Raw genomic sequence first — 12,481 nt, 5'->3', positions numbered from 1 at the left:
ATTCAAAACGAACAGATAACTAGACTGACTTTATCCGTAACGGTTAATGAAGACCGATGCTAGCCATCATAGGACAAGTTCTGCGTTCATTTTAACATTTCAGGCATTACGAAGAGAAAAGTTATTTTCTATTGAAAATTCCTCATAACAATTTGATAGACTCATGACGATTTGTTATGCATCAAAGCACAAAGATTTCTTTCACACTCAGTATGAGATAACTTTTGCTGCCTATGGTGTGCTTTCACGTCGTGTCGTTGCTTAACAACAGCGAGAAATGTTTAATATTGCAAATTGCATATAATATGAGAATTATTCTGGATGGGAGCCGTTTCACACTCATTTTTTTCTACAATTTTTATTTTGATGAAAAATATAATAGAACTGAAAACTTAAAATGTGAAGGCACTTTATTGTTCGTATGCCCCCTTTATAACTTCTAGAATAAATTCTTTTGACCTACTTTTCACGTATATAATTCACTTCATTCCTCACATCATTGTAACATTTGACTCGTATGCTGATATAAATACTACACGTTCGTACATAATATGAGATACTACATATATGTCCGTATACACTGTTACGTATAGGTTTGATAAAGTCGGATAAATTATACGCAGCAGTAAATACAACACAATATAAAGACATCAACTCATTTTTCATACAACAACTCACTTCTTCTTCATCCAATTTTATTTATTTAAATTTCATAGTAGGAAAATATTCTTCGTCTTTAATAATTTAGTCGAATAAAGTATCAAACTACACAGGGCGAGAGTGCACGTTATATAATCTAAGTGAAAAATCTTTGAATTTAAATTTTTATGATTATCGCAATTTGGAATTTAGATTTTTTTCATCCTTTAAAAGCTCTACATCGTGACTCGGAATATATTCGTTCTTAAATGCTTGAATATTCAAATCGATGATCTCATTAAAATTGTTAACACTTAATGTCACACCCAAAACAAAACAGCGACATGGTACATAGTCGAAATAATGAATGTCACACACATGTATTTAATTGTTCTATTATAAAGCTTCTGTAAATAGGTTAATTTCGAACTTACTCATTTTACCGGAAGCGTACATTTGAACTAAAGCGTTCCTGTCAAAACGTAATTATTTCAGATTACCGCCGAAATACATTTTTTTGAGATCACTGTCTCCACCTGAACGAGCTTTATCAATTTAAGTCACAAAAATTGAGATCAAGCCGTTGCTAGATGCGGTAAAAAATGTTTCTGCAAGTGAGGTTATGTTAATTCATTTTATCTCCTGTAATGTCATAATATTCACAATTTGAGTGTCACTTTTAGAATTAAAATGGGCCAGATTTAAACACGTCATTCACAGGACGTTACGTTTATTAACTGAAAATTTCGACAATTGGTCATTTGCGCACCGCTATCTTCGATATTTTCTCATTTATTCACGGCGAACTTCGATATTTTCTCATTTATTCACGGCGAACTTCGATAATTTCACATTTATTCACTGAAAATTGACAAATTCTTGACAGTGTACTAGATGTGTGTTTTATTTGTGGGGAATATGAATGAGTGACGGTGTCATGGCGTGTTGATGTTTCAGTTTGATTTTTTTAAATTGGTTTTTATGGTGATTATGACATTACATGAGATAAAACCTTGTTCCTAACACGGTAGTAAATGGGGGTTTTGCGCACACGATGTGTTGCCGAACTCGCTTCGCTCGTATCGGCAATCTCACATCTAGTGCGCAAAACAATCCCATTTACTACCTTATTATGAAAATAGCTATATATGCTTCCTACTGCGGGACGAAAAAAAAAAGTAAACCCACGGGCCGAAAGTGACATATATATAAGCCCACGCGGCGAAAGCCCCTTTGGCTAACATTTTTCTGTCACTTTCGCCCCTTGGGCTAACATTTTTCAATTTTCGTCACCCGTAGGCGGCATATAATAGTTATTTCAATATCTGTTTTGGCGATTGTTTTTAGGCAATTTCGCGAGTTGTAGCCCGAACGAAGTGAGGATTTTAATCTTAGTACTTAAATGGCAGCTCATTTTTGACATAAAAGTTTGTTAAATAAAACCCAAGGTAAATATAGTGAGGAGGTAATGCCATATAATATAACCGAATCAGATGTGCGGTGACACGAAAGTTCGATACAAACGCCATCTCATCCCTTCGTTGAAAGCACTCGTGTTGAATTTCCAGTCGAAGTGCAGTGCTGTTACGGTTGTTTTTTCTGTCGGAGTGTAGTGCTGTTACGGTTGTTTTTCCTGTCGAATTGCAGTTCCGGTTGCTCGAGGTGAGTGATGGTAAGGATAATAAGGGTAATTTGAGACGGGTGTTTAGCCTGTGATTTTTTGAGAAATTGTACTGTCGTTTACCAATTATTGAATTGATTCACGTGTTCGAACCAAGTATCACAATTAGGACATTTCGGATTCTATCCGCAACTCATTTAATACTTAGCTAACAATGTATTCGACCAGCTTAGTATGTCTGTCTCTTCAGAACGGAGTACAGTTTGCTTTCTTTAGTTTGCTGTTGACTGATGAGTCGCTAATTACGGCTGCTGTATTCTGACGAAACAGAGTCTCGCTTGAGTGTTTTACTCACGAATCCATAGAACAATGGAATGATTAGGACCACGATGTGGACACTTGTTTGAACCTTTAGGATTGATTTATGTGGAAAATCTGTTTGAATGGTTGTGGTATAGCGTGAGCTTTCCGATTGGTTGAGTTTTGTCTTTTCTTGTTGGTTGAGTTCAGTTCAATTTATTAAATTTATTAAATTTTATCCGTTCTTATTGACTAGCTGACCGCGGTTTTGTTGCCATGCGTTAATATGGGGTTAAAGTGATCAGTGTTGCGATCACAACTCACTTCAGGTTATGTTCTTCATTGAACATATAGAAGTAAAAGTAGGAATTGTTGGTTTATTGTCCATTATAGATGGCATTACCTCCTCACTATATTTACCTGATTTACCTTGATAAAACCCAACGAAACTAATGTGAGGTTACGTTTGAGTGTTTGAAGATGATCTATATGAATGACAGTTGGGTTATAATATGGGCATATATGAAAGAGTGACTATACTACAAAAAAAACCTGTGTTGGTAACACTGATTTTGAGCTAGTGAGAGGTCAAAATTGTATTCATATATGATATGGGCGGAGGAATGGAACCAATTTTCCTCTCCATCCAAAAATTGTCTGCAATAATTGGCACATGAGGTGTACAGTAGAGGGCGTATACAGACACAACAATTGTATGCATGTGTTTGTTTTACTTACAGATGAAACAATGGGAATACAATGACAACGGTTCTCTGTACTTGCCTGTTTGCGTAATTTGCATTCCTTTTTGGATGGAAAATGTGGTTAGCGGATTCTTCCAAACGAAGAAGAAGAAATCTATTTAAACTTTTCCAATACAAATGAGAAAATGTGTACCAAATTTTGACAAGTTATTTAAAAGACGACGCGGCACTTTGATAAATTGATTCTTTTCTTAATCAGTCAGGTGTAAAGATAAGCTAACACACGCACATAACAATATATAACTTTCCAATTAAACGGCAATTTCGTTGAACGCCATCATTTTTTAAATTTACCAAAAAAAATGTCAGAAAAAAAATGGGAAAACAATGCACAGCGAGGAAAGATTTTCATTCAAAAAAGATTCACAAATCAATTTAAACCACATAAAATATGCGAGAGGCGAACGAGCGAGCACGGTAGAAGAAAAAAAAATCAGAAAAATATTCCTCAAGTTAATATAAATCCCATCCATAATGTGCTTACCCTTAAAAGTCATCCGAAAATAAAGCTTTAAACCCATTTAGTTATTTATCATCATCATCATCGTCGTCGTCGTCGTCGTAACCAATCCACATACATACACAGATAGACACACAATATGTGTAAGAAGTATGGAAAATTTGTCAGCCTCCAAAATAACTTCAAATTTTCTTCTTTTTTTTTTTGGAAAGTAAAGCAGGGAGAGGAAAAAAACGAAAATTTAACAAAACCAAAGCGGAAAAAAATTATGCCTTTCCGTCAAAGTCAAAAAGTCTGTATCGCTCGAAGTATAATTTTAAGATTGAGCCCCAGGCACTGTGATAGGAAAATCATATATTGCATGAAAATCTGGGAGGGAATCGGAGGGTGAGACTCAAAGTGGATATATCTATAATACACGCAACACTTAGCTGTGTCTATATTCAGAAAATGAGTGAGAACAACTACAATGTGGGGAGTGTATGCAAAAAAGGATGTCAGAATGTTACACGTATCCTATACAACATCCATGCTTATACATATTATGTGCGTTGTGCAAGACTTTTAAAAGATGTGTTTTTATATGCTTAGTTGCGTGTATCCTATTCCAAAAATATGGAATACATAAAAGGGAAAAATATAATTTAAGGAAATTTTCTGTTTAAAAAAATCTTTTTTTTTTTTGTTTAAATAAAACAAAGACGAACGGAGGAAAAAGTTTGATTTTAATAACATGTGAAAGAAACACGCAAACAATGAAAAATAGGAACAGAAAAAAATCAACGAAGGGACGGAAATTGAACTTATGTTTGATTATTTATCAGTGTGGTGGAGGTAAAGCTTCAGGCATGTACTAGGTGCTAATTGGTTTACAATGTGCAATCCAGCTTAATTGGGGTTTCTAGTTCATTAGGGCTTACTATTCGCATTGGGGGCCGAATTGGGCTGGATCTTAAGGACCAAATTAAGTATATTAGGGAAATTAAGGAATTAAGGATAAGTTAGAACAGTTTTAATATAGATCATGTCCCATTAACTGTAAGCCCGAACACTGGCAGTGACACCGTTATACATAGAGACCTTATCGTTATCTCCGTTCTAAAATTGTTGATATGCCGTTTAATTTTGTTTTTTGTCCGGATCAACAAAAACCTTAAATTTAATAGATTTCCAATGTACATATAATTCACCCCGTCAGTGCGGTCGAAATTCAAAATGGAAATTGCGGAGGTCTTTCTAACGTAGCGTCATTTTCATACAAGGAAGCGTTGAAATGTATTTTTCGGTTCACTTTTTCATCGAATCATTCACTTAAAATTCAAATTGTAGGCACACTTACGGCGTGAACAAAGTGCCTGTTCATTTTCACTGCACATATTTTTAGGTTAGGTACTCTATGGATGATTTTTGACATTTCATTTTGTGAAATGTGTTATCAGGGTATATGAATATCAGTAAACCAATCTTTGTGGTTAAAACCAAAGACTTTCAGGTGAATTAGTTTTTTTTAATGTTGTCATCATATTTTCTCGTGACTGATGTTGTTTTGTTGCACCTGCCAAGTTTGCATGAAATCGAATTCACCTCACCACTAGCTAAAACTTGACACAAACGAATTCAATATATGCCAAACATAAGGTTACAATAGATCATTGTCAATGTGTTAGAGTGTTATTATGAAAGAAAAGAAGATATTTTGACAAGTACCCCAAGGCAAGTTAAAATAACCTGGTCTTCTGTCCTCTCGCTTTCAACGACGTTGAAAGAGAAGCAAATAACTAGTCTTCGGTTTTCTCGCTCTTGGTCATAACAGTCTATGTTACAAAAATTTATATATGAACCTGTCATTGTTTGAGGTTAGTTTTGTGAAATTGACAACTCTTTTGATTGACACTATTTTCAGAGAAGAAACCGTTATTTGACACTGATCTATAGCTTTATAAGAATATAAACAATGTTCCGCGTGGAAATTTCGACTAACCCGACCAGTAGCAATTAGCTGCAAATTTTCTGGTTTATAATCGTAACGTACAGAACTTGCAAGTGGTGTGCCCAAAAAAATGTTTTCATTCCGGCCGACCAGAAGCATCACATTATCTCACCAGATAGAGAGTCAAAACAACAAATTTTTCTCTCGCGTTTTCTTCAATTCAATTCATTCTTCCTCGCGTCAATTTTATTACGAAATTCATTATTTTTTGTACGAAGTGAAAACAGTGAAAATCAAATGTTCAACCAATTTCGGATTTCATTTGCTATGAAGAATTGAGTAACATTTGGATTACTTGATTACGCATACTCACGTAAATACGAGTGAGTGAGAGTGCTATATCGCAGTGTATACAGAATGGGTATATTTGGTTCGGAATGTGACTTTTTGGTCAGTCTGAATGAAAAATATTATACGAAACAAAAACACGGTGCCCCTTAACAAAATAGTTATTTATCTACCAAGGTAGGTATGAAGGTATTTTTTCGCACTAGATGTCGACAAGACGTCGTGTGCGAAAAAATACCGGCATGCCTACCGTGGTAGATACAACGTTTTTCGCAATTTCGGGCCATAATCACCTTTCCAATGCAAAACATGTCCTACATTTTGTTCCAAAATTCTTGTGTATACAGAAATTCATTTGAACGATCAAGAAGGCTGCATTATAATACACATTGCAATGTGATGTAAAGAGACGCGTTGAATGAAATCGAGTAGTCAATGCTTAGTATATACAATGAAAGTATAGAACAGGTATGGCCGATCAGTGAATTCTTCTTAAACACACTCACATTTTATGTCAAAATAATATGAAAATGAGTGCGTTTAAGTACGAAAATCAAATTTTTATGTCCTCCGGATGGACAATAGACCATACCTGGTTTACACTTTCATTGAGTATATACGCTTCAACAATACGTTCGGTATAATTGTGTGACTCTATAGCCGAATGGCTATAGTCGCTGCTTTGTGTTCAAAAACCTTTTGGTGTCGGGGGTTCGATTTTTGGTCAATGCAAGATTTTTATTTATAAAAATTTAGCCTTCGTTGAAGGTAATAGGTTCTTTAGCTTGCTGTGTCCAGAAATACAGTGAAAAAAATACCTTCAAAACGACATTAAATGGATGCATGGAAAAATGATGATTATGGACCAGAATTGCGAAAATAAAATTTTTCTGAAGGTTACCCAAAAAATGACTTCTGATTCGAGTTCTAGGACCTAAAAGGAGTTCAAAGGCGCTTTGCTTAGTCTTCGGCTAGATCCTTCCCCATAGTCGACTTGTAAAAACGAGCTGTCAGAACAGTCGGAGCGTTTGCTGCGACTGAGCCCCGTACGAACCCGTAAATCTATTGCGTACGTGACCCTAGTTCGTCCGTCGCCCTACTCTTACCGTAAGCCTACTGCGCCCGTAAACGTCGGTAAAGTAAAATTCTTATGAAATGTGTACGTCTTAAAAATTGCGAATAGCGCAATTACGAAGCCCCGTACGACGTTCCTTTCAAATGTAACACAGATTTCGAATTGACCTAAAATTTTCTCAGTCCTAGACCCAAACTTTTTCAACAATTAACCGATATTGCCAATAAATAAACAATTTACTGATAAATATGCTAGTATATAGCTCAAAATAACTATTCATATCGTTATATAGCTCAATATAGCTGTACATATTTATATATAGATATCCATATTTGGGATGATTGAAACACCCCACACACATAACCAATCACTTCCCACTGATCAGTGACTTTGTAATTATCATTTTCACCGATTTAGAACATTTGAAACCAAAAAAAAATTTATGAAGTTCGGTCAAATTTTACTCGAGATATTAACAAAAAACACCACCTACGGCCGAGTAGCCACATATAAGCTCAGTCCAAGAGACCTAGCTCACGCTCCGGTGAACCGAATTTCATTTTCCCCGGTTGGTACGGTCAAAACTTATCTAATAAAGAAAAATTAATCTAAATCCGCTCAAATTTGGCCAGCCTACAAGCAAAAACGGCTTGCCGCTTTTTTTCGATCGGAATTGTAATAGTATTTTTCATGTGTCGGGGCCGAAAATGATGGAGTTTCGATATTTTTCTCAGGTTTTCGACCCCTTACATGAAAATTTTTTTGAGTATCTGTTTTGGACGATTGATTTTAGGCACTTTCGCATGTAGCCCTCACTTCGTTCGGGCTACAACAAGCGAAATTGCCTAAAAACAATCGTCCAAAACAGATACACAAATAACTATTATGCCCCTTTGTACTTCGTACGGGGCTAAAAACGACATTTCCCATCAAGATTCTTCAGAACTAAGAGTAATTATACCTAGAGAGGAAATTTCGAACAAAATTACGTAAAATATGTGGTCCCAACATAAAATACGAAATGTTTATTGGTATGTGTGTTTGCCCTCTTAATTAAGAGGGCAAATTGAAATATCTATAGTGAAAAAACGTCAAAGCATACATGTGTTGGTGTAAAATTATACGAAATGTGTATCTTATACAAACTGATGTTGGGACCACATTTCGTCGTACAAATTTCCTCTCTAGGTATAATTACTCTAAGCTTCAGAATGTGATGAAACGGAACTGTTGCCTACCGGCGTTTTTTTTATTTTTTATCGATAAACGACGTTATTCTGAGCAAAAAATTGTTCTACGGCATGTCTCTAAAATGTATTTTTTTTTTACAAAGCTGCTTTAGGTGTATTTTTGGTGCAATTTGGTACATCGAATTAGCTTTGTAAAAAAAATTCATCGAGGCTGTTTACGTGTGCGAGCCGTGAGAGAGCGAGCTGTCAAGTAAACAAAGCAAAAATTTGAAAAAATTCAATTTCACAGCTTCCACAAAAATGTCCTACTAAAATTCAAATCCACCTGCAAAAAATTTTTCCTGCAACGGATCCCATCTCGCATAAGCTGATGTCGCCGATGACGCCCTAAACGCGTCCATATATCAATACCAAACCAAAGAGAGAAGCCATTTGCACTTGACCATTTCTCATTTGTAAATCAGCTCTTGTGTTGTGAAGGCGCCAAATATATTACAATCCAACGAAGGTTCGGCCAGTTAGAACTCGTATTACGAAGAAACCGTTTAGCAATTTTTACATCATTCTTTCAATTTAAATTAGTTATTTAACTCAAGAAACTACCAATCAAGGTAAGCTTAAATCAAATTCAATGGATTTTCGATAGGGCCAGTGCAGTGGTCCAATTGTTTTTTTTTTGCATTTCGACGAAATTAAATTTTGTATTTCACCGAGTTTTTTTGTCGTCGAATTTTTATTGAGACAACGACAAGATATCAATTTCGTACCGAAGTTTATATTCACATCAGCTGTTACGTATTCCTACAGATCCGCGCTTGGAAGGCTTATGTGACGCGTGTACCATTAATCATGCATCGTTTCGATTGTTTTGTCGATGACGACCGACGCTCGTTTTATAATGGATGCTAAAGGACACATGATCCGTTATTTCAGTTTTATTTTTCTAAATTTCCGAATATTTTCCGTTTTTTCAGTATGTCCAGTACCATCCGTTTGCAATCATGCGATGGCCAAGTTTTCACAATCGATGCGAAAGTGGCCAAAACTGCAGGCACGATCAAGAATCTGCTAGAAGATTGTGGCATTGAAGAGGGCAGCGAGACACTTGTACCGTTGCCGAATGTGAGCGGCTGCATTTTAGAGAAAATTTTGGAATTTGCACGATATCACCAAGACGACGCTGTTAAGATCGACGATGGCGATAAGGACAAACGGAAAGATGACGTTTCGGCGTGGGATGCAGAATTCCTGAAAATGGACCAGGCAACATTGTTTGAATTGATTTTGGCAGCGAATTACCTAGATGCAAAGGCACTGTTAGACGCCGCGTGCAAGACTGTAGCCAATTTGATTAAGGGCAAAAGTCCGGACGAGATTCGCAGAACGTTTAACATTACGAACGATTTTACGGCTGCTGAAATGGAACAGGTCCGCAGGGAAAACGATTGGTGCGATGCAGATTAGAAGAGAGTTTGTTCTTGTAACGGTTTTGTATGCATTAAACATTTAAGCTTTTATGGAAACGTCTTTAACATATGGGATCCATGGGCTGGGTGCCTCCTTCGCTAGATCGAAATCTTGTTGTGAATTGTTTTCCCAGGTGATGCGGATGATAGCCTTTTTTCAACTCGACGTTCAACTGTTATCTCAATAAAGTAATTACATCCGCTGGAGACTTCACATTCACCATGGTCGACCAAGAAAAAAAAAATGTCTGGAAATGTTAAACTTCGAACGGATCTCTATTCTAACCCAAAGCCAATTTTAACATCGTCCTTCAATGATAAGTGAAAGTGGGAATGGGTTCTGTTGTGACCTATCTGACAGCGTTATTTGGACATCATGATTGAATATACCCCACGGTCCACTAAATACTCGCACTCAACAATGTTCACATTAATGACGAAATGTTGGATTCAATTTCTCGTAATTACTTATCGTTTCACATAGCAAACGAAATGTCCCCAATTTCCAAGAAATGTTCACTTATCATGAGGATAACGTTCTAATGAATTTAATTTCTCTTGAGCAGTGAAGCTCACTCACTTCAAGTTGTTTCCCCTCCCCAGAAATGACCATTACAATTGCTGAAAGATTAATAAGTCTGGCTGTTATTTAACGGTAAGCACAGGCATTCTATGTGTACGACAAGCGTAAATATATGGAAAAGGTTGGAAACTGTGAAGGTGTTCTATTGTCAGTTAATGAAGGGGAAAGGCGCTTAAAGACGCATTTTGTTATGTTCGCTCAACAATGGAATGCAAAATGTACACAAAATAATAATTTGTTTCATTTGTAGAGCGGGGTAGTACTTGTCGATAGGAAACGAAATGGTAAATTAGTACGAACGACAGTATGATGTAGACTCAATTTTTCTTATCAGTTTCTATCGTTTCTATTCAACTAGGGTCTACACCTAGAAAAACTACGCTAGAAATGTTTCTCCTTTTTGACACCCAAGCTCCTTGTGTTTCGTACACTTTGAAGCAGATCCTTTTGAGAATAGTATGTTGTATGAGAATAGTTGTATACTATTTTTCTTCCTGGAGTACCAAAGTCACATTCCGAACAAAACATAACAACAAAACTGAACAACATACCGGTGCAAAAGCATTCCATATTAATGCCGAAAGTAATCCGTATGAATGCCTAAAGAAGTCCGTTCCGTGTGCATGTATTCTCACAAATGTCGAAAAATAAGCAATCTGTAGGAATGCCGAATGACATCCGAATGAATGCCGAAAGCAGTCCGTATGAATGCTGAAAGCAATCCTTATGAATGCATTGTCACAAAACACTAAAAACATTACATTCGCGTACATACAACAACTTGACACATTTGGGAAAGAATAAAGATAGGATCGAAAATGACATAAGCGGGAATGAAAATTGAGAGAAAATAGTAGGGGAGAATGTTGCTCTTTCGGTACTAAATTTGGTGAGTGAATGTGACGGTTTTGGTACTACAGGAAGAAAAATATTTTCTTGATTTTCTCCAAATTTCTTGAAAATTTTCTGAGGGATTCTTTTAGAGAATTGGCTACAGAAACCGGACCGATTTTTCAGTGGAAACTAAATGCCTACACATGACCTAAACCCTAAAAGATCCCAAAACACTTTTTTTTTTAAATTTTGGTCCTGTGTCGTCAGCCGCCCAAAATCTGAAAAGGGCAATTTTCTTACTGGTTTTTTGCCTACATGTTACTAGAGTCATGGTCGATCATGGTATTATTGGATAGCTGAGAGTTTCAGGGTAACATGGGTTATGTGAGTTGTCGATGTGATGTGAGAAACTTTGAAAAAATGATCATTTTAAACTATCGATATAAAAACACGCCTGCCCATGCTCTTTCTGATGCTACCCATGTTACCTACCTCACCTAACCAAGGGTGTATACTTTGGGCTGCTTTGGAGAGGTCACGCCGGTCACGCAGATCGCCATTTTATTAGATACGCGGGAACACACCTTTTCCATACAAACAAATTCACCAAAATTGAATTTGTATGGCGTGGTGAATTTTTTGTATGATTTTCTGTATCGTGTCCAAGCAATGTACTAGCTTCCTTCCGGTTCATCCTTTAGCAGAATTCACGCTCCGGAATTTAAATTATTGGTGAATCAGTGGATGAACAAATGAATTGATAAATAAACTTGAACCAACTTTGATATATGGCGTGGGGTAATTTGGAACACGGTGCTAAAACAACGCATTTTTGAACTACGTAAAAGGTGAACCCGCACAATTTTTCGATACCAAAATTTTGTGAAAGGAGTCATTATGTCGATGATATGGCTAAAAAGCAATTATTGTAGCAATAAATTTGCGTGTACGAGTTCACCTTTTACGTAGTTTAAACTTTTTTTTAGAAACTACTTTGAGAAGAAAGTGCATTCTTTTAGCACCGTGTGCCAGATTCCCCGATACCTGATATACGAAACAAATATGACGTTACACCTGGTTATAGTAAACCTGTAGAGGCGCCACAATTCTTTCAGTACTTCATTCTTTATGCTCTATTTCCAGGTAATTGAATAACTTCACTCTAGTAAAATAACCATGAAATGTCAGGGCTGTGAAGTTGCCTCACAAACAAATGGAGCGCTGACATTAGTAATTTTAAGACGAAAAGTACTGTAAATGTAATAGAATTA

General features: G+C 36.3%; 1 protein-coding gene across 1 annotated transcript; it reads left to right on the top strand.

Annotated features, from left to right (window-relative positions):
* The first annotated feature begins 8,759 nt into the window (after positions 1-8,759).
* Positions 8,760-9,844, top strand: LOC119076913 (S-phase kinase-associated protein 1-like). The gene is made up of 2 exons (XM_037183930.1): positions 8,760-8,938; positions 9,302-9,844. Exon 2 carries the CDS (start codon positions 9,303-9,305, stop codon positions 9,789-9,791), a length of 489 nt encoding a protein of 162 aa, XP_037039825.1. The 5' UTR covers positions 8,760-8,938; position 9,302; the 3' UTR covers positions 9,792-9,844.
* Positions 9,845-12,481: the final 2,637 nt, after the last annotated feature.

This window comes from Bradysia coprophila, unplaced genomic scaffold (genome assembly GCF_014529535.1).
Source record: "Bradysia coprophila strain Holo2 unplaced genomic scaffold, BU_Bcop_v1 contig_232, whole genome shotgun sequence".
In the NCBI taxonomy this organism is placed as follows: Eukaryota; Metazoa; Arthropoda; class Insecta; order Diptera; family Sciaridae; genus Bradysia; species Bradysia coprophila.
This window is presented reverse-complemented; position numbering and strand designations above follow the sequence as displayed.

What these genes read in the sequence shown, in the direction of transcription:
- LOC119076913 (XM_037183930.1), top strand. Translation starts at nt 9,303, where the DNA reads ATGTCCAGTACCATCCGTTTGCAATCATGCGATGGCCAAGTTTTCACA.